Source organism: Taeniopygia guttata, chromosome 5 (genome assembly GCF_048771995.1).
Source record: "Taeniopygia guttata chromosome 5, bTaeGut7.mat, whole genome shotgun sequence".
Classification (NCBI taxonomy): Eukaryota; Metazoa; Chordata; class Aves; order Passeriformes; family Estrildidae; genus Taeniopygia; species Taeniopygia guttata.
Window position 1 is genome coordinate 24673284 of NC_133030.1, and position 22069 is coordinate 24695352.

General features: G+C 38.2%; 1 protein-coding gene across 2 annotated transcripts in view; it reads left to right on the forward strand.

Annotated features, from left to right (window-relative positions):
* The window catches only part of EXT2 (exostosin glycosyltransferase 2), a 72290-nt gene extending 51649 nt beyond the window's left edge, over positions 1–20641 (forward strand). For both annotated transcript variants that reach the window (XM_002199772.7, XM_030274129.4), the window contains 5 exons: positions 2784–2950; positions 9855–9998; positions 10529–10657; positions 11863–11945; positions 17903–20641. In XM_002199772.7, coding sequence (XP_002199808.4) covers positions 2784–2950; positions 9855–9998; positions 10529–10657; positions 11863–11945; positions 17903–18041 — 662 coding nt within the window. In that variant the 3' untranslated portion in view covers positions 18042–20641. The remainder of the gene's footprint in view (positions 1–2783; positions 2951–9854; positions 9999–10528; positions 10658–11862; positions 11946–17902) is intronic.
* Positions 20642–22069: the final 1428 nt, after the last annotated feature.

The window sequence follows — 22069 nt, forward strand, 5'->3', positions numbered from 1 at the left end:
TGGAGGCAGACCTGATTCAAAGTTATAATGGAAGTGGAAGGGTGTGCACATAATTGTATCCCATTATTTTTGGTGTTGTCTGTCAGCCAGCATTCTTCATGTCCTTCTGCTGAGAACAATTCCAGAATATGATCATATGTTGTTGTTTAAAAACAAATAATTTTCTTGGGTTAGGACTTCTCTTATTTTTGTCCTTACGGTGGCTTTTTTCATTGACACCTATTTTAACTTCCATTTTTCATTCTCAAAACACAGAAATAAGGATCTTATTTCCTTATTCTCTTTTCTGAATTTCTGTATTTGCTCCCCATGTCTTAGTAGTTTTATTCAAACTTTCTATTCTTATCCTGGCAACAGTCAACAGATTGTTCATGGAGTTTGAGGCAGAAGGTGCAGTAAGACCATCTGGGTTGACCTGTGTCATAAGTCACTACATTGCCTTTCTTTTCAGTCCAGTGACTTCAAATTTGACTGCATCTTTTGTAATACCCAGTCTTGTTGAAAGACAAGATGTACAGAACTAACTGCTGTCCTTTTAAACTTTTGCCAGAGGTTAACCACTGTTACTATTAAAAATTTCTGCCTTATTTATACTTTGAATTTGCCTGGCTTTAGATTCCAGTCATTGTTTTTTGTTATGTCTTTCTCCAATTTATTAAAGATACAAGTCATTTTTCTTCTTGTAGGTGCTTGTACATATTAAGCAAATCTACTTTTTGTTCCTTCTTTTAGTAAACCAAACAGATTGATTTCCATGTTCTACCAAAAGGCATTTTCTCCTGACCTCAGTTAACTTATGTGATTCTTTCAGCACCATTTTCAATGTTTTAACATAGTTTGAAATATAAAAGCACCAGAATGAAACAGTATTTTAGCATCTGTCTGTGTGTATCTGCATACAGGTAAAATTGCCCTGCCCTCTGCCCATACCCATCTATAGATACAAAAATCATATTAATCCATCTGCCACAGCAGCCTGCTGAGAACTAATGTCTACTCTGGACCTTTAATCCTTTTCAGAAGCTGCTTTTAGGGAAAAAGTTGCCTTGGCCCTAGTGTTTAACTGTGTCTCAAATGTGTCAGTGTGTTTTTTGTTCAAATGCACCTAGTTTACTAAGCAGTCCATGTGGAGTTTAGTGAGCTCTCTATGACTTTATTGTGCTTACTGTTTTTCATGTCTCTAGGCTTTGTGTCACTTGCAAATTGCACTGAAAACTTATATGTATTTCAGACATGAAAATTCCAGTTCCTTCAGGCCCAGTATCAGGTCCTCTAGACTCCACTTGCCACAGAATCAGAGAATGGCTAAGCTTAGAAAGGGCTTCTGGAGATCAGCTGTCCAACCCCCCTCTCAAGCAGGAACATCTTGAGCAGGTTGCACAGGACCATCTCCAGATGGCTTTCCATATCTTTAAGGGCGGTATCAATATCTCCAGATGGCTTTCAATATCTTCAAGAGCTGAGATTTCACTACATCATTGGGCAACCTGTGTTAGTGCTCAGTCGAACTCTCCCCTGATGTTTGGAGGGAATGTCCAGTGTTTCAGTTTGTGCCATTGCCTCTGGTCCTTCCACTGGCCACCAATGAAAGGAGCTTAGTTCTCTGTTCTTAACACCTTCCCTTCAGGTATTTGCACATATTGGTGAGACTTTCCTTGGGCCTTCTCTAGCATAGTCACAGCACTCTTGGCCTTTGTTTCTTGGGGAGATGCTCCAGTGCCATCATTGCTTTCAGGGTTCTTTGATGCACTCTCTCCAGTTTGCCAGTGTCTCTCTTGCTTTTAATTAAAATACATTTTCATGAATAGTTGCTTCTGGGATGCAGCATACTGTAATAATGTAACCTTTGTGCTAGAAACTCTACATGGTTATATGCATTTAGAATGAATGTTTAACATTCAGCCCTTGCTTCCATTTCCTTTAGGTTGGTGCTCTATATTTACACCTATAGTTATTCTTTTGTAGGAATAGAATAGGGTTTTGAAAATTTTTGAATATATGCAGAAGCTGTTAATGTGACACTTAAGGTGCTACATGTTAAACACATAGGAAAAAATAGAAATTAATGCCAAGGCAGAGTAAATTTGATGCAGTTTTATATCTGTGGCGGGTTCCGTTGCTATTTAAATCCTTATTTGACTTGTGAATTTTAATGTTTGTGTACTCCAGTGCTCTATTCTACTTGGAAGAATGGTGTAGGGCACAAGTTAGAATACATTTGTATTTATCTAGTTTTAAATTATCACTGTGACTTAGGACTTTGAAGATGAAAGAAATTGATGAGACACAGAATCTACTCCTTAGCAATTGTGCTAAACATTTAATTGATATAATAAAATTTCTTTTGCTCAGCCCTTGATAGAACTAACATTCTTAGTAAAATTCTTTATGACCCTAGACTTGCAGTCAGTGATTGTATACTGCTGCTTCAAATTATTCGGTTGCAGTTGAATGAAGTATCTTTTCACGCTGTATGTCCTAAACCAATATGTATTATCCCTGCACGTACTCTGTAAGTGTTGCAAGTTGCTGCTTTGGGCAAGCTATCCTCTGTGTAGCTGCCCATGAAGCTCTTTGTTGAGAGATACAAAGAGAAATGTGGCTGAACTTCTGTCTCTTGCCTTCATATGCTCTTGTGTTTGCCAAACCGAAACTGCTGTAAATTCACCATTAAGAAGCCTTTGTTTAGATGAGAAGAAGAGTAAAAAGCAGCTAAGATGGATATGCAGATTCAGAAGTAAAGTATAACATTGAATTCTATTTCTTTTAATTTTTCTCTCTAGATTCCCTCTGGCCAAAGATTCGTGTTCCCCTGAAAGTTGTTAGGACTGCAGAAAACAAACTTAGCAATCGCTTCTTCCCTTATGATGAGATTGAAACGGAAGCAGTGCTGGCTATTGATGATGATATCATTATGCTAACTTCAGACGAACTCCAGTTTGGCTATGAGGTAAGAGAATTGGTTTTTCCCTGTCTCCTAGGCCATCCACTTCAACATTGTATATCAAGTGGAGGAAGCACTGCATAGTCTGTTGATTCAGATTGTTGCATCTCTCTTTACCATAATAGTTCGGTGCTGACTGAAACAGTTTTACAGATAGTCATTTCTTTATTGAAAAACCTGCCAGCTAAGAGGTTTTCAGTAATTGGCACAGGAGTGCCAAGAGACTCCAGAAAATGTTGTAGTGGAAGCAGTCTGAAGACTGAGCTGCATTCTTCTTAACTTCAGATAAATCATAAATTCTAGCCAAGTGAACATGTCTTGATAGGCAAGACAAGTTTCAGAGATTAAGTGTTGGGAACAGAGGAAGCCTCCTGGGGACACACTGAAGTAAGGTGGACTGCAGTGAAAGAAAGAACTGAAGAATTTCAAGGAGGGGACACATGGATCATGTGCTTGAAATAGCAAAGCTTCAACAGCAGCTCTTGTGATGAGGGTATGGACAAAAAGAGAGCTTGTCCAAATCAGTTACCCATGGTGGTACAAAGAGGTGACAGTCTTCATAGATGCTTGAATTGTTTGTTAAAAGTACACTTGAAGCAACACTGTTGTCTTCCTTCCAAAACTATGTTTTGAGTTAGGTAATTTTTTGTCTCCCATTTGTATTTGAGTATATTCCATAATCTAAGTCCACAGTCCATAATCATTACTGTTATATGTGTGTATTTAAGACAAAGACGCCATATTTATAAGCAAATCAGAAACATTAGAAAATGTAATACCGAATTTTAAGAAAGCTTTGAATTATTTAGTCACACCTGTACATGCATTATCAACAGCAAAACAACACTGGACTTCTAAGTGAGAGCTATAACATGAAACTGTTACCTGAGTTGAATGCAATTATGAAAACTGCTTCTCTAAGGTGGAGAAAGCTAGTGAAATGTGATAGTTGTCCAATTTTTAGCAATCTTAAGTGCAGTTAATACAAGGTAATATTTAAAAAAAAATATGTTGGACATATTTCTTTAACGTATGTACATGTGGGGTGAAATATTTCTCTTTCTCCCTCTTGAGTAAAAGAGACTGTTAGCAAGTAACAAGCTTTTGGACTCCAGAAATGTCTTGTGATGATGTAGGTATGCTGGAGTAATAACAAAGATGTTAAGTAGTGGAGACAGAGGTTTCATCTATCATGTGTGTCTCCAGAAAGGAAATACTTTCCTTGTCAGGTTAAGAGTAGTGAGTTAATACATGAAGTGTGAAAGATGGAAGGAAGAGAAGACAACTGAAGGAAGGGGATTTTGGCTACACAGACCTTCTCTATGCTTTGTTGTCTACACTGAATGTTTTAAGCACTGTACTACAACAGCAGAGCAATGAAGTGCTGGCAGTTCTGCAGGCTGACTTACTTTTGCCTGTGTTGGTGCTTATAACTACTAGTTTTGAGACTGATCTGATGGGATGAAAGATAGCAGACCCATAATGTGCATGCTGCATAAATCCTGGCTCCACTTGCAGTTTAACTCCTGTTTTCATAAAGCTGTCTCAAATAAAGTGACTAAGAGTAAGGAGTGACTTGCCGAAGTCACCTAAGTGACTGTGTAAGTAGCTCTGCTGTTGTCAGAGCAGGCTTGGAGGGCTTTGAAGCAAAAATTCAAACTGCAGCTGAGTTCCAGCTGTATCACCCGGAAGTCATGTGAAGCAGAACCTTGGTTTTTGTGTGTCTGAACTGTTAATTTTAACACCCTCAATGGACAATACCTTTAATATCACGTGTATTGAGTCTAGTCAATCACACAGAAAGGAGTTATCCCCATGAAAAACAAAAATAAAGCAAAGAAAATTTGATGTGAATCCCCCTGTAGTCAGTGCAACTAGAGGACAATTAGGACTTGCAGCTGTTCATCTCCTAGGATTAAGGCCAACAGGTCTAGCAGTTTGATTGTGCTGGCTCATTTATTGGCTTTATAGCCATGTGCCTTGGTTGCAGGGGCTATCTGAGTAACAGTCCTTATATTCTGTGTTTGGACATGAGATTGTTTAGTTTGGCAGACTGGAAACTATTTCTATTGCAGTTTTTTGCATTTTATTATAAATCCTACTCCTTTTTAATTCTGGGAAGTCATCTTACTGTACAGTAACATTGACGGATAATTAAAGTGCTGTATTGAGAAGGTAGTTGAGACAAACCTGTGAGTAATTTGAAGCCTTATATTTTGAGTTTGGCTTCACCACCCCCACTCCCTCAGTAAATTAAATGAATAGAAATGTCTTTGAACACAGAAGCAGAGCAAATTATTTTAGAAATACAGAGTTTTCCTCGTACAGGGAGTGGGTGATGTAACTCCTACTCTCTGGCACAGAAATCAGGGGCTGAAGATTGATCTTTCCTGTCCTTGAGTGTCTGTGACTTGCTTGACAGGCCTGAGCTGGCTCCCAGATGTTTAAATTGTCCTCAGCCTGTGATAATTTATTTATCTGTTTATGTGTGTTACCAGAAAAGTATCTCTCAAACTCTTGACTCATTTGCAGGGGAATCCAGAGGGAACAGTAGCAGCATATAAGGTTACTAGAAAGTTTTCTTTTAAAAGTAGGTCTGCTTCTGCTTTGGTCATATGAAGGGCTGGAAACGTGACATTCAGTAATTTTCTTTTCTCTTCGGACATCCTTAAGACTTTGCATTTAAACATGTGGCAAAACCCCCTCTGTCATACACTTGTCTGATTGTATAGAGCAAGCCTAAAAAAAAAAAAGCCCAGAAAACTTTGATCTCTGTACACTTTCAGCCATAAAAAATTATAGTAACACTCAAAGTGTCAGACATTTTTTACTTGTTAAAAGTGAGCTATTATGGTACAGTGATTTATGACCTTGCATAAATCTATTGGAGCAAGCAGAAAAATAGTCCCTGTGTGCTGCTGTATTAAGGTAGCAGAGGAATACTCATGACACTCTGACTTTGAAAAAAGTAGTTCTGTTAAGTTACATACCTTGGGACACTGGAAAAAACTGTTATGTCTAGATAATTTTTTCCCACTTACTGAACTTTGTTGTTCACAGAGAGAGTATCAGAGAGACCCAAGAAATGGAACAAGTATTTAGATTATCATAATCTCAAAAAATTAAAGCAGAACCATTGGCCACCTCTGAAGTGTTTAGTGTTTGAATACAAGACTAAAGTCAAGCATTGTAGCATTCCCACCTCTGTGTCTTAGCTGGCCTCAAGGCAGATGTCATAGCATTAAGTAATTTCTTATCCCATACTTATGCAGCACTTTGTCCTTACAGAGACAAAATATTTTTATTAGCGAATTATATAAATAGTCTAAATGGGGATTATTGTTCTGAGGATATGGTTTTTGTTCATAAAATGTACAGTTTGGTGCATTGCTAATTCTGTTGAAAACTTTTGGCCTTCTGTTGGTAGATGATCTTCTGTCTCACAATTGGTTTTCGGTGCTTCATATCTTTGGCATTCTTTAAAAATAATCTATTCTCTGTTGAATTGCATATTTTGCTAAGCTGAAATTTTCATGAAGCTGGAATGCCTTCTTCAGAGGAATTCTTCCTTGCTCATTTTGACTTTAAAGATTTAGTTTTCAGCATTTGTTTGTAGGACAAGTACTATAACTCTGCTTTGCAAAATAATTATTCGTTGCTGGCCCCATTCTAAGCTCTTCTTCAAACTGATGATATTTTACAAAATGTGTGTGTGCAAAGCATTGTGCGTCTTTTAATGGACTCTGTGTTTACATTTTACTTTATGTTTTCAGTAATAGCACAAACCATTCCTCTGAGGAAAGAATTAAGAGTGGATGGGGCTGTGGAAGGCAGGAGTATGATGGCTTGAGTTTGTTTTCATTTCTAAGGAATAGTCAGTGTTTAATTCTTAAAATGTTGTCATGGTAGCTTTGGAAATGCTGACTATTTTTCTGTTCATTGAATTGCTGAAACTGCATGTGACTTAATATAGTCTATTGAATTTAATGCATAAATGTTTGAGAATGTTTTGTAGAGGGAAATTCTTCCCTGTCTTTCTGGCTACATGGAGAGTTTGCTGCTCTGATGGCACAGCAAATTGCACAGAATAGTTGAGGCTGTGTGGCAGAAAGAGCTCTGGAGAGATGAGGCTGGAGGGTGTTTTAGCTATACTGTTTTATGTCACTTGGGAACTTGACTTGGAAACAAAATTACTATCATTTCCTTTTCGTTTTCCTTACAAGACTTTCAGTAAAACTACTAAGTCAGAACTTCTATTTGACATTCATCTGGGAGATGCTTCATCCAAAAATATTTATCTTCAGGGTTGACTACCAGTCTTTGGCATGACTTGTCTGCAGAGAAGCATACCTCCTCTTCACTTGGCAGTATGTTTTTCCCTGGATATGTCCCTTACCTGTATTAAAGCAGGCCATCCTTCTTAGTCTGAGAAAGCTAACAAGATCACTGGCTAAAATGAAATGTATTCCTAACAGACTAATAAATTATAGGCAACCATCAAACATGAAAATAGACAGTAATACAAAATAGAGAGTAGTACTAGAATCATTACCACTATTTTTATTCTGAAAGTTTCCTTATATGCAGTAGTTGTATTTATTAATTTTGGCACAAAGCATATGTATGGATTTGGGCAATGAGCTGGATTGGAGGCATTGGGAGTCTTTCCAAAATCACCATTGAATGAGCTAGTGGTGAACATTATGAAAAAGCCAAGCTTTTCCACTGACTTCAAAAGCATTAATTTTAAAGGGAATCTTTGTTCAAAATACCAAAGTTATTTTTTGGATGCATTGAACTGAAAATTTTCAGAGGTCAGAAAAATTTTTTGCAGGGTAGAGTTGGTATTTAGACTGACACAAGAACATCTGTATGAGTAATGTGCATTATAGTTGGCTTTTATTTTATGTCATTTGGACTCTTGAAGATGACACCAAGGGCAAAAATTATAAGGGATATGAATCCAGGGTTGTGTGTTGAGAAGGCACTGCACTCCCGTGGGAAGCAGTAGCTGACTTTAATCTTTCTTTCAGCTGCTGTTAATATGCATGCCATTTCCTCTACAAGAATTCTTAGCCCAGTACGGTGCAGATCTGTAGTGTTCTGTTAAATCCTTTGTTGAGCCTCAGTAGCTTATGTGGCAGTGCCTTCCAACAGCTGGGAGATAGAAATTTTAATATTCAAGTTTAAAATTAAATCATTAATTTTTTGAGTCCTGGAGAGTGAGGAATAAATTTTTGAGTGTCATACATTTAGTTTTTTGTTCTTTATTAAGGTTTTCTACATCATGTCAAAATAGATATTGCAAGCCCTTGCTAGCTTGCCTGACAGAAGTCTGTATTGTTTTAATTAGCTCATGGCACCAACTGGTAAGTGTTCTATGAATTCTCTTCCTTCAGTTCCAAGTTTTCTCTGCTTTCAAGAACCCTCTGTGTTGGAGCGTTGTCATATCTAAATACTATCTCAGTACTTGTGCCCTAGAACTGTCTAGAAAGATTGATTTTTGGATAAAATAGAAGCTGAGGAGTCAGAAGATCTGGTTCCCATTCTTGTTTCCTGTATGATTTTTGGCAGGTTCCCTCATCTGGACGTTTGAAATAATAGCTGCTCTCATCATGGGATTCTGAAGCTGTATTAACTGACAGCAATAAAATGTGTTGAGATGTATGGATGAAAAGGTATATAGTAATGAAAAATCACAGAAATGTAGATGCAGAAGCAGTAACTTAAAACTGATTGTTTTGTCATATTTACTTTGACAAAATACTTGCATAGAGTCTTTATAGTCTAGGCCTCCCAACTGAAATGCACTGACACATAAAAAGTGGCCAAAGTGACCTGCTGTTTGGGTTACATTTGTAGGATGGTGGAATTCCAGATAGCATTCCTTTACTGTACATTCAACTGTAGGGTTCCCTTGTTCTTTTGTACATATGAAAGAATTTGTGAAGGAATCCTTGGGGATTTTTGAGGTACTTTGTTTTGTTGTTGATCTTGCATACAAAAATTTCATTATATATGCCTCTGTTTGTTTATAGCTCTTGTAACCTAACTGTATGTTAGAGAGTCAAGACTCATTCTTCCAAAAAGCCTAGCAGTTATTTGGATCAAGGTACAAATTTTGAACGCTTTGTCTGCAAATAATGCAGACAAATTATACCTAGCAAACAAGTAGCATTCAGACCCCTCTAAATAATTATAACCCTTCCTCCCTTTTTCTCTAATGCAAAAATTGTCCATTATTTAATGTGGCCAGCAGTGTGGAGAACTGGGGTTGTGTTAATGATGCCCTTCTCCTTGTTCTTGTCTACTGTATTTGATCCTGTAGTCAGCTATAAAATAATGTATGGAGTGACAAGGATGGTATCTTGATTGTATCCAGCTGTCTGGAACAAGTCAAAGGCAAAGGCCTTCCATGTAGCCAAGCACCCACTAAAGAATACCAGAAATATTAAAATATAAGCCAGTTCCTGACAAAGGAAGCAGGTTGGTTAGATCCAAAGCCAGCTGTGAAAGTAGTTAGGTTGTAGTCGTATCTACTGAAGTCAACATCAAAAGTTTCATTTTAATCATGCTTGGGTTTAGTTAGAGTTACAGTCTTTTTTGAGTAGTCATTTGTGTTTCTCTATAACAATTATTTTAGTGGTCCATTAGTGGCCTTTTATTCTGGGACATGGCTTCTCTGAATTGTAGGGTCCTTCCACAGCAAGCTTATTCTTTTTTTGTACTTCTTCCTGGCAACTTTTTGTTCCAAGTATTTTGGACTTAGAAGAATTTAAGTGATCTTTGCCCCACTGAAACTCTACCCTTCCAGATGTGTTGCATTTGCTACCCTTCCAGAAAGCAGATGTGTTGTGTTTGCTTTCTGTGCAGGCCTGGTTAACAGCATGTCACATTTTTTTCTCTTCAGGTCTGGCGTGAGTTCCCTGACAGGTTGGTTGGATATCCAGGTCGCCTGCACCTTTGGGACCATGAGATGAACAAATGGAAATATGAATCAGAATGGACCAATGAAGTCTCAATGGTGCTTACTGGGGCAGCCTTTTATCACAAGGTAATATACAACTTGCACTGTACTAACGTACAATATGTACATTAAAAAAGATCTATATGCATTGATGTCATTGTTGCATCAGTTTTTGTGGTGCTATGATTATGTTCTTTACAACAGTTGGAGAACTAATTGCAAACTTTTCCCTAGACCTCTTTCAGTTGCTGTGAAAAATCACTGATTTATCTCTGCCAGTGAAATAAAACCATTACTTACCTTTATGACTTAAAAAACTCCTGCCAGTTTGCATGACCTGAAAGAACATAGGAGATTTTAAGGGGAATATAGCTTTGTAGCTACATTCCCTGGAGGTTCAGAAAAGAGAAACAGTTTTAAGGAAATTTGTGTGGTGGTCAGGAAAGGAATCATTATGCAGTTTAGCACCCAAAAATTATTTTCTATCCACTGAAGTAGTTCTTGTCTGAAGGGACTATCACTTGTCTGCCTGCTGTTCCACGTCTGAAATATTTAGTCTGGCAGTTACTATATCTATATTTAAAATTATCTTATTTTTCTCGCTCTCTTCTTTGCAGTATTTCAATTATCTTTACACCTATAAGATGCCTGGAGACATCAAGAATTGGGTGGATGCTCATATGAACTGTGAAGATATTGCCATGAATTTTCTAGTAGCAAATGTCACTGGCAAATCAGTCATTAAGGTGGGGCTTTCCTGCTGTTTATCTTTAAAAAATTAAAAACCATGAGATACATACTTACATTTATTTAGTAGGCTTCAATATGTTACTTAATCCTCCTTTTTTCTCTCATTTTCCCCAGTATGGTATCTTGGTCTCCTTACATGTTAGAAAAGCCCTTCTGTTAAAATTTTTATGTTGACTGAGAAAAGAGAATTATTTTTTACCAGTTGTTTCTGATGGTTATTTTAGCCATTTAGCTTTTTATAGCTCATCATAGAGATGAGCTATAAAAAAGATAATTTAAATGACAGCTGTACATTTGTGTGTGTATATGTACATGCCCACATACATAATATTATAACTATTTGAGATCGCTGGAGGAAAGAAATTGCCAACTGTCCACAGCTCGCTCTATCGTGGCCTGACAACAGCTGATTTATAGGAATGTTAATTGCAAGAACATTAATTGCAAGATCAGCTTTAAATGAACTTTTTTATCCCTGAATTAATTTCCTGACATGTTTCGACACGTTTTCAGGTCTAGACATTCACTCCGTACATTCATTTCAAAGTGTGTCAACTTGGAATGAGATTTAGAGGCCACCAGGCATTACTTCAATTAGCAGGGTCCGTTCTCCCCTCTGTCCATCATCATTTACTGGGACTGGTGGCTGCATTTCCTAGAAAAGCCTTTAGAAGATAAAGTGTGTGCTTTTGCTGAAAACGTTTCTGAGCTGCATGAGGGCAGAGCAGAGTAATTTGGCACCTCTGTGCAATTCGGAGAGTCTTGCAGGGTTTGCCAGTCAGCTCTTAACTGGAGAGAGCAAAAGAGCGCCTGTTGGATTAGCGTTACGGTGAAGTATGGGAAGCTATATTTCATCGCTGTTATGGCTGCAAGAACAAATGGTGTTTATACAGGGACCTTGGCAGTGAGAAAACAGTCATTAAACAGGAATTAAGGAGCTTGTCATCGCCACTTCTTTTCAGTTACAGAAAGAAAAAACCCTCCAAGCCGTTTTTATTGGGCCCCTGTGAATTTTGCAGTCAGCCGGGCCAGATGGAGCTGAATGGAGGAATGGAGTGGCTTTTTTTTTGTACACCCCCTCTTTTTGAGACAGCTCAGCTTACACTGCAGGCATGTTCAGAGGTATTGCACTGCTCTCTGTGCAAGGAGATTAATGTCCCTTCTGTTGATATTTGATAATATCTGGCGTGCCTTTCTGCAGGTGACCCCACGAAAGAAGTTCAAATGTCCAGAATGCACAGCAATTGATGGGTTATCACTGGACCAGACACACATGGTGGAAAGGTGAGTGACCACTCTCTATTTCTCTGATTGCCTTGTTCTGATCCCTAGAATCTTACTCTGTGTCTCATTAAATCAGGATCAAAAATGATAGTGTTTTTATAAACTACTTATTTTGAAAGAATGTTACATGGATTCGATCAGCGTAAGTCATTCCTGCAATGGGTGATGTATCACTGAGAAGCAGACTACTACTAAAAAGGACTTTAGAAGGGTACAATTTTTAGCAGCTTTGCTGTAAGGCTTGTAGGACACATATGTGAAGTTCGGGTTCTTGGTTGGCAGTACTGTCAGTAATACTACATTTCTGTTTGCTGTTGAATATCAACTGTAATAAGTATGAATTCTTTCTTTAAATCAGACAATTGGTAGCAAAGAGCAGAAAGGATATAAATTATTAATAAAATCGATTGAAGTGATATTTGTACATTATCTTCTTTCTAAGGATTGTGAAGCACATTGCTTCCACTAGTGAAGGGCATTTGCTGCACAATTCCATGTTGCATTTTTTAACAATGGCAGCATTATTATATTTTTTCTGAAAATTTAGTTTTGAAATGAAGTATGCATTTGGAAAGGCAGTGGGCGCTTAGAGTGAAATACTGAAAGTTTGTAAGTGTGAGATTTGCATTCTCTGCTTTATAGTAAAGGGCTTTCCAGCCTTGACCAAGACACTAGGATTCTCTCTGCCTTGGCATCTGAATTCGTGAAATCAGGGAAAGTTTCTTCATTTTGCAAAGATGTTCAGTGTTTGAAATGGGCTATGTGACAATAAATGTTATTTATTAGTTATTAGGTGTAACAAACCTGAGATAAAGAATGATAAAGGCATCTCACTTTACGCTTCTTGGGCTGTTGCATCACTCCTGCAAACTTGGGGAAAAATTATTTGCAACAACAGAACTGATGAGGTAGGTAAGCAGGGGGAAGAAGTTACCAGAAGATACAGACAGTTGCACTTGATGATCTTAAAGGTCTCTTCCAACATTTATGATTCTAAGAGGTGACAAAAAAATCTGACCTGCATTTAAAACAGGCCATTTCAGATTTGCATGGAGATGTATAACATGGATATCCTACTAGTTATCATTTTAACAGTGATTTTTTCTGTCCTGTGCAGAAATCAGAAAATTTAAAGTGTTGTATGGGCTTTAATAAGACTGGATTTTAAAAAGGAGTATGCAACTCAGAAGTAAAACATACCCCATTAAGATGGTAAAAATTGCTCTGCAGGAAAATACTTGAGAAAGGGGTGGGAAGTTTTGTAGATCTTAAATTTTAGCTGAAAGAGAAGCACAAAAGGGTCCCCCATATCTAACAGTTCTGATCAGGCTTACAGTATGGACTACCCAAGCCAATTAAGTTTTCCTGTGGTCATAGTAGTAGTGCTACAAGAACATGTGGGAATTTTAGTTATGAACTAGGTTCTCATTAAGGTAAATGCTATAAAACAGAAGATGATAAAATTGCTCTTTGCCTTGAAGTGCATTATGATGCTGGGTAAAGGTCATGTTTCCATGTCTATAGCAGTTTTTGTATCCTCAGGGTAAAGTGTCATCGACAGTTTATTGAGAACATGTTTAAACTATTGCTTTGCTAGTCTGTAATTTTGAAAAGTGGGGAATACTGGGCTGTGGGAAGTGTTAGATGGACTGCAAATCTACATACTTTTATTTGCCCAGCCGAAGAAGTACATGCTGAGATAGAGTCTGAGTGCAGGAGAATCTGGAGAGATGTACAGTTTAGGATATTCAGACTTGATTTTGAAAATCCTTAATATCATACTGAAACTGCTTGCTACACCTAATGCTTTGTTGTCCTGTGTTATAAAGGGTTTATTTTTTTTAATCTTTCATGCTAGATATTAATTTAAAGTGGATAATAAATGATAACTCCTAGAGCAAATTTTTCTAACTTAGAAGTAAGGCTCTCATATCTATCTATCTATCTATCTATCTATCTATCTATCTATCTATCTATCTATCTATCTATCTATCTATCCACTAACTGTTTTCAGAGTCAGGACAGAAGCTGAATGGAAAAAGATGCATGTATCAGGGAATCCTTGTCACTAGAATAATGTCAAAAGAATAACTTTGTACTGATATCTTTACAGTGACAATACCTGAGGTGTCAGGCAAAGAGCCATTATCAGCTTTACTTGCAGCTTCCCCAAGTGCCTGACTTCTTGCTTTTTAGCATTCAGAAATAACAAACAGGTAATCTGAGCTAATTACTTGTCCGGATATCCAGGGATCAACCTACTGTTTGTGAAACAAATAGTTTTTCAGGGTTGTCACGTACATGCACAACATTTAGTGTTAGGTTTCTGGCTCAGAAATAGCAGAGAGACGCCCAGCAACTGCGTGTTGGTTTTGTAAATGGAAAAGGTTTGAGAAGTCAGTTGTGGAGATCTGTCTAGGAAAGATATGTAACTAACTGGTTTTGTTGGGCATTTTGACCCATTCAGCAGAGACAAAGGAAGATGGTACAGTTGAACTCTGTCTCTTATTAAGAAATTCCATTATTTTAGCAATACACTGAATAATGGGAAAGCCAACTTTGCTATTCTTCCTGCTGTCTAATTTATTTGAGATAAATAGAAGACTTTCATCCCCAGGGTTATCAAAATCCATCATTAAAATACATTAACTGAAGAAAGCTTTGAACCAAGAATTCCCTTCTTGCCCTAAGTTAGCCTTTACATCAAGTCACAGAAGAAACTGCAGGAAGGTCTCATAATCACTGTATTTACAGGTGTTTAAGTGGCAAGAAGTTTATTGCCTTTAGCATCTTTGCATCTGGCTCTCAAAAATGGAGAATTCTATAAAATGCAATCTAGGGGGCAACTGCCAGTACAGTAGATATAGCAAAGGGCTGAGCTGCTTCTGCAGCCACAATAACAGCAGTGTTTTGTTTAGGACACGTTAAGTATTTGTCAGAGTCAAAATAGGAAGCCATTTCCTTAAGAGGCAAACTGTCCAGGTCACAGTTGGCCAAAGGTTGCAGGTACAGGGCTACCCTGCCAAAGAATTAGTTGGATTATAGCACTGAGGAACCTGATAAAGAGATCTTAACAAACACCAAGTTCATCCAGAGGCAATGAGGCTCTCAATTTCTGAGTTCACACAATCTTAATGTCTTACTGAGCTGAGCACGATTGTTGCCAGCAAAGCAAGGAAAAAAATAATACTTGGAAGCAAACATGCCTGTTACTTGGAGTTTGAAAAACTATTGATACAACTAAGAGAAACACCTTCCCTCCATATTGAGATGACATTACATTCTCTTGGCTATTTAGCTTTCAGTGTTTAATGCTCTAGATATCCTTTCTGGTTTACATTGTCCATAAGTGGCAAGGACTTCAGAATTCAGATTATTTAGTTCAGTGCTAGAGATTACATTTTTGGAAAGAAATGTCTTTCTTTCAAATTTTGTGGCTTGTGCATGACATTTCTTTCCTTCAAAAAAGCCTGTTTCTGATCTTTGAATTTGGTATTTATTTGTGGAGGGCTAACTTCTGTTTCAGCCAGAGTGTTTGGAACGTACTAATTCTTCCATTTTTAATTTTTGCCATTTCTTTAACAATGAAATGGTTTCCTGGTGGTTAAAGATATTGTACTGGCAGGCTTAAATGGACTTGCTACCAAAATAAGTTCAGCTGTAGAAGAATCGCATCTTGATATTTTGTCACAAGACCTCACTTTTGATTCGGGAGTATAACCTCTGGAGGGAAGAGGTCAATTTTGTGTGCCCTATCCATTTAGTTTTGTCTTTTGCTCTGAGGGTGCCGCTTAGTTCCGGTTGTGACAATGGCTGCTCTGATGTGGACACCTGCCTACCAGGCAGTAGGCTGAGATAACTAATTCATTTCACACCAGCCACCAAGCAGCTGTTCCATTACAATGTCTTTCAGTCATTACTGGCAAAGGCAGGATTTGAACCAGTAGACTAAAAGTATTCTTGTATTCCAGAAACCAGTGAAGGCCAGCAGCTGTGCAAACCTCTCACATGCACATCTCCCAGTGCATCTACCTCCTTGCCTGTGAAGTTTGTGGGTTTCCTGCCATGAGGCTTCTCCAATACACATAATGGATTAGTTAACCACATTTCTTACAAGTAACAGATTATGTGAAAGTCTGACTTTATCTAAAATCAGATGCATTTAAGATATCTCATGGTGGACATCCTGTGGAAGCAACAGAAACTGCTTAATGCTCCTGGAGAAAACTCTCACTTCCTGCTCTCTGCAGAAACTACTGCAGTGAACCTTTCAGTGCCTGTGGTCCAAATCTCATTCTCTTGATGGTTCACCTTGTTATTGCAGATTATTGAACAGTTACCTGGGTCTTCACTTCAGCCCTCACTGGTGGTTCCTTTGCTCTTTCAGATCTGTGCTACACTGGAGCAGATAGTGCTTGTCACAGGAGTAGAGGTTGTGTCCCACTGTACATGATTTTCTCTTACACTCTGAATTCCTTTTCTTTTATTTGTGGTCCCAATGATTTGAATCTGAACATAGGAAGGTATGAGGTAGGATGAAGTACAAGAGGATGGGAAGGTTGCAGAAAGTGAAGCGTCTGCATTTACCTGTATTAATATTTTATTCAAGTATCACTTCATATGAAGTAGTTTTCTGACACTTTTCTCAGGGCAGAAAATGGTCTGAATTATGACTATTATAGCTTGAAACAGCTATGTGGTTGAGGAAATAATTTTGAAAACTGCTCTTGTTGTCCCGTCTACTTCAAAAGAGTGTTTGGGGCAGTGCTGAGCAGTCCCCATCACAGAACTGTCACACTCAGTTGGTGTGATTGACCAGGTCCTGATGAGGAAAATTATCCCGGAGACATTGTGACCCCCTAGCCCTTCGAAGGGGTCGGGAGAGGCTGCAGTGGTTGGGGAGCGAGAGACCTGCTCTGCCACTGCCTGCAGCACATCAGGCTCTGTAGCTGAGTCAAAGTGCCCACTTCTTTTTTTGTTTTCCCTTTTGAATGGCAAAAGAAATGTCACCTGTTTTCTTGTAGCTCTCTGTTAAGTGCTGGGAACTGTTATCATGATTCTTGGTATCTGAATTCCTTAAAAGCTGTTTTATGTAGCAGACAGCTAATGTTAGCTGAGCATTGGCTGAGGTGAGATGAGCCAGGTTTTCTCTGCCTTGCTTCCACAGGTACAGCACCCTTCAGTGAAAAAGTTAAAAGAGCAATGTAATGGTTAAACATCTGTTTGCTTGTTTTTTGAAGAACATGGCTATTCCTTTCTACATTACTGACACCTGAAGTTATTAAAACTGAAAGAGTAATCTGTGGTCCATTTTTTTTTTTGTGCTAATGTGATGTCTTATTGCTCAATATATCTTTATTTAGACAAGGAAAATAAACTAGTTAGTTTGTTTCATTTTATAGTTTTAATTCAGCTTCACCTTTAAATTGCCGTACAATCAGCTCTGCCTATTCTTTGAGGCATGTTTATTTTTTTTGTGGGAAAAGATAGAGCTTCTGAAGAAGCCTGAAAAAATACAGACTTTTTTTTTTTTTAGAACTCTGTTTTCACAAAGCCTTGATTTTTGCAAAACTTTCGTTATAAACGAAATTGACCCAACAGTGGCCCTTTAAGAGACATGTTGGCAGTTAATCTGTTCTGGTTTACAGCATGTACATTGCTTTAAGAATGACTGGAATTCTAGGGGGAGGGAGAAAGGAAGCTTTGACCTCCATGTGCACATGTGCTGCTGCCAGCATCCCCTTGCTCGTCTCTGTGATTAAATGGATAAATCAAAGAACACCAGCTTCTTTTCTGTTCTCTCTGCAGTGAGACTCTCTTTTTATTTATTAGTAGCCAGCATGGCTGAAATACTTCCAAGTGCAAGAGGGAAGGTTTCTACCAGTTATTTTGGTGTGGGAGTTGGTAGCCCGCCCAGTTGTTCGAGTTCTTAATTATACTGCTTTCCTTTTCACCAGATCTGAATGCATCAATAAGTTTGCCTCTGTCTTTGGGACCATGCCTCTCAAAGTGGTGGAGCATCGTGCTGACCCCGTCCTGTACAAAGATGACTTTCCTGAGAAACTGAAGAGCTTTCCCAATATTGGCAGCTTGTAAAGAGTGAGACAAACCTCTGTGAGGAAAACGACAGCTGAAAAGGTGCTATGAGGAATATAAGGCCCTGAAGACAAAACTTGCTAGAGCGGGTTGCATCTGAGAGAGATGGGAATTAGTGTTGTTGTCTTCCTTTTACATGGCACAAAGATGTAATTGAAATCTGAGCAACTGCTTCTCTGTTGCTCACAGAGAATTGAATCTGCTTGTGGGTTCTCCAAAAAATGTCAAAGACACACTTCTGTCCAAAGGAGGCTATGCACCTGGAAGAATAAAACAGAATCTGGCTCTCTGTGGTCTGACTGGCATGACTGACCTCTTCTATCAAATGTGCTGCAGGCTCTCTGGTTAGTGAGCATCCATCCATTCAAAGCAACTGTCTGCAATGAAGAGCTGTTCTCTTTTGGGAGGAGTTTATTTCCTGTGTGGCTGATGGGCCTCTGTCTTTTGAGCTTTAACTGTTGTCTTAAGTAACTGTGTAACAAATATTTTCGTCTGTAATATGATACAAATGTTTATTTTTTTACAACATCACAAACAAAAATCTGTTTTCACCTAGTTTAAAGAGCAAAGCAATTTGTGTTTCTAAATTATTTTGATGGAGATGTAGACACAGCAGCTAGGAGGATACTCTCCTTCAAAGCAGGGACCTGCAGGACAGAACAACAATTGTTGCACTTCCTGTGTAAATCTCAGGTTTTCTGCTGCACTCATGCAAAAGACTCTGACTCTCTATCAGAACTATTTGTAGTATACAGAAAATCATTTGTCTTTAGTCTTATATTTTTTATCTTCATTATAAAACCAGCAATCAGGTTACACTTTTACATTGTAGCCATCCATAGGGATGAAGTATGAAATAAGTTTGAATCCTCTTCAGCAAGCAGTCTACTAATTTGTAAAACACCTCTATTTGCAGAAATTCCCAGTTCCAACTTCAGTGTACAGGCACATGTAAGACACTGTTAAAGCACACTTACAAACTCCTGTAAATTACCATTGTTGGAAAAACTATTGTGTCTTTGCTTATAATTTAAGGGACACATTGCCACAGGCTGAAACATACAACTTAGGAAGCCTTTCGGAGAAGATTTACATTTCTTAGGAGCATTTGAATTGTTTCTCCATACTGAAATGAACCTGAATGAGAAAATTAAATGCAAAATTAGAAATAAAGTTGCCTGGATTGTTACTCTTGCCCTTCAGTGTTACTGAGGGTCCTAAGTTGGGCTGAGAAAGCAATCTCTTTTCTAGCTCTACTGATAAAATGTTTGTCACTAGATAAGTGTGACTGTCTTTTGAAACCTCTGTTGCTACTGGTTACAGACACATCCTACTTGATGGGCTGTTTTTCTGTTACAGTGCAAGCAACCTTATTCCTCAGATTTGCCAAACCCCAAACAATAGGACAAGTGTTAGACATCATGGTTCACCCCCTCTCCTAAACTGGATACGCAGCAATGACAGAAACCAAATGAAAGTCAGGCTAGAAACAGGAAACATCTGCTCCTATTTGTCTCACCCCCACTAAGACTTATCTTATTGCCCAATGCAGTGGATGTGCTGTGAATAAAAATCATATTGGAACAATAGCTTTGAGGGGATGCTTCACTTCATAACCTCCCTAGGATGTGCCTGTAAACTGTATCATCTGACTCTCTGAGAATGTTTAATTACTAATAAATGGTTTTTGCTGCACTCTTTGTTTCATTCCTGAGTTGGTATGGGAACTAAAAGGATAGCTGTTGCAGTGACAACTGCTGTCTGCACAGTGGCTATCACAAGAGAGAGGAAGGTTTGTTACTCATTATATCTCCTTTGCAGCCTTTCAGGTTTATTAACATGAAGCTTCTTTTTGACTCTTCCTGTTGATTTATGTGCTGGTGCTGGAGCATCAGGAGATACCAGCATATTTCCCTTGAGAAGTTTGCTTTAAAAAGGTAGCTGTAACATTGCAGTAGTCAATTTTAGCTGCCCTTTTGGAGCTGATCTCAGCTTGGCAAGCCCTAGCAGTTTAACTGAGTTATAACTCCTTCCTTACAGAGTTGTGAAGCTGCTGTGATTTTTTGATTCTTTCTCAGTAAGCCAGTAAAAGGTTCATTTTGCACAGAGTCTTAAAAGACACTGAGGATTTGAAATACATGGTTGAATATTTTTAGATGTAGACAGCCAAACCAGTCCTGCTAAGCTGAGGTTTAATCTCCAGTCAGTAAAAAGATAACCGGTCCTTTTCCAGGAGCATCTGAGTAGTTTCCCCTTGCACAAAATGTCCAGTGACTCCTAACAATTATGTTTTATCCTTTGGCCTTTTACAGTTGCTTTTATAGGGCTAGCTCATTTACAACTCCATTTGTCTCTGTTTAGTGCCATGGAGAAAATTGGGCAGTTGACTATAAAGAAAAATTGTAAAATTGCCTACATACTTGTTCTCTGGATTTATTATTGTGATGTTCTTGATGCAAATTCTGTAAATATAAGATGCAATTGTGTGTCTGATTTACAATGGAGTTTTTGTCAATCTTTAAATTAAGATAATTTTTAACTTTTCATTGTATATATGATATCAAAAAAGCTTGATAATTGTATATTAAAAATCAAATCAATGAGTGTTTATTGTATTTCACTTCTGGAGTGGCACAAGGAAACATGAATTAATTCAGAAGGGAGAATTTCAGTAACGAGCTCTGTTACTACATAAATCTTTGTTAACTTGAATGTCCACAATGCACTTCAGAGAGATCTGCCAATATTTTGTCTTTCCCATAACTAGAGTTTGATGGTTGCCTTGAAAACAGAAGTTTGGTCTGCATCCCAGTCACCTTTTGGGGAGAGTAGTTGTTACTCTAATTTTCTGCCAAGATTTGACAATAGCATTTATCTTGGAGAAATATGGAACAGATCTTTTTTCTTTCTTTTTTTCCTTTTTTTTTTTTTGCAAAGAGATACAGCAGATGTTAAATAACTGTACTTTTGAGAAGAGATCTTTGGCTGAGTCACTGAGATTGTGGAATCCAATGTGGTGGCAGCTTTTTGTTTCCAGAAGCTGTGGATCATGCTGCTGAAGGGCAGTGTGTGCATGGCACACCTTGCTGCTTGTGCATAGCAAGGGGGAATGTGCTGCAGGGGCTGCTCTGCCAGTCGTGAGGAGTCCTAAGGATGCATTTTTAGCATCACTAGCTATTCCTACATTGCAAGAGCTTTTCCTTCCTCACAGCTCCACTGTCTTGTTACAGGCTGTGAAGATTCAGGCCCTGATGTTCTGAATGACTCTGTCCTGCCATTTCTAGCTCCTGCTCTGCAACCTCCTGCCATTCATCATGCTTCCGTTGGTGTGGTTCAAATATGCTTTACTCTAGCAACAAGTTTATCCCTCTTAATTATCCATTCAAGGGCCTTTTAAACTCAAGGACCTTGGAGACACAGATGTCAAAATAATTGTGAGATGGGATTTAAGTGATGCTCAGTACTTCTGACTCATTTTGCTTTTAGGCTGTATTGATGAGTGTTGAGCCTTCTAAATAGATGCTAAACTGAGATACATGAAAATGGATTTAGAAGGGCAATTTTAATGTTAAATATACCTCCAAGATGTGATATCAGTGCCCTCCATAGCGAATGTCTGCTACGTTGGGTACTTCTCACAGGTAAAGCATCTTTTGATCAGGAAAGATCTCAGAATGGTTAATGGGTACTGCATAAATCTGTCCAGCCCTCTTACATGGAAGCTGCTCTCAAAACCAAAGCATGATACATGGAAGAAAGACTAAAATCAATGGTACTGATGAGAAAATGCGATCAAACATAGTGAGTATGAATTTTTTCATTTTTCTCTTTGAAGATTTGCATACTTAAATTTTACTATGACTGCTGCAAAACATGTTCTTTTGTAAACTAAAATGTGAAGTATGTGTAGTTCTTGCAGTTGTGGATAGTCTCATCCATGTACTTGAATCACAAAAACAAATTCTGCAAATTTATGTTTTATTAAATCTGTGCTAGAAAATGAGCAATTTCCTAATTCCAATTGGTCC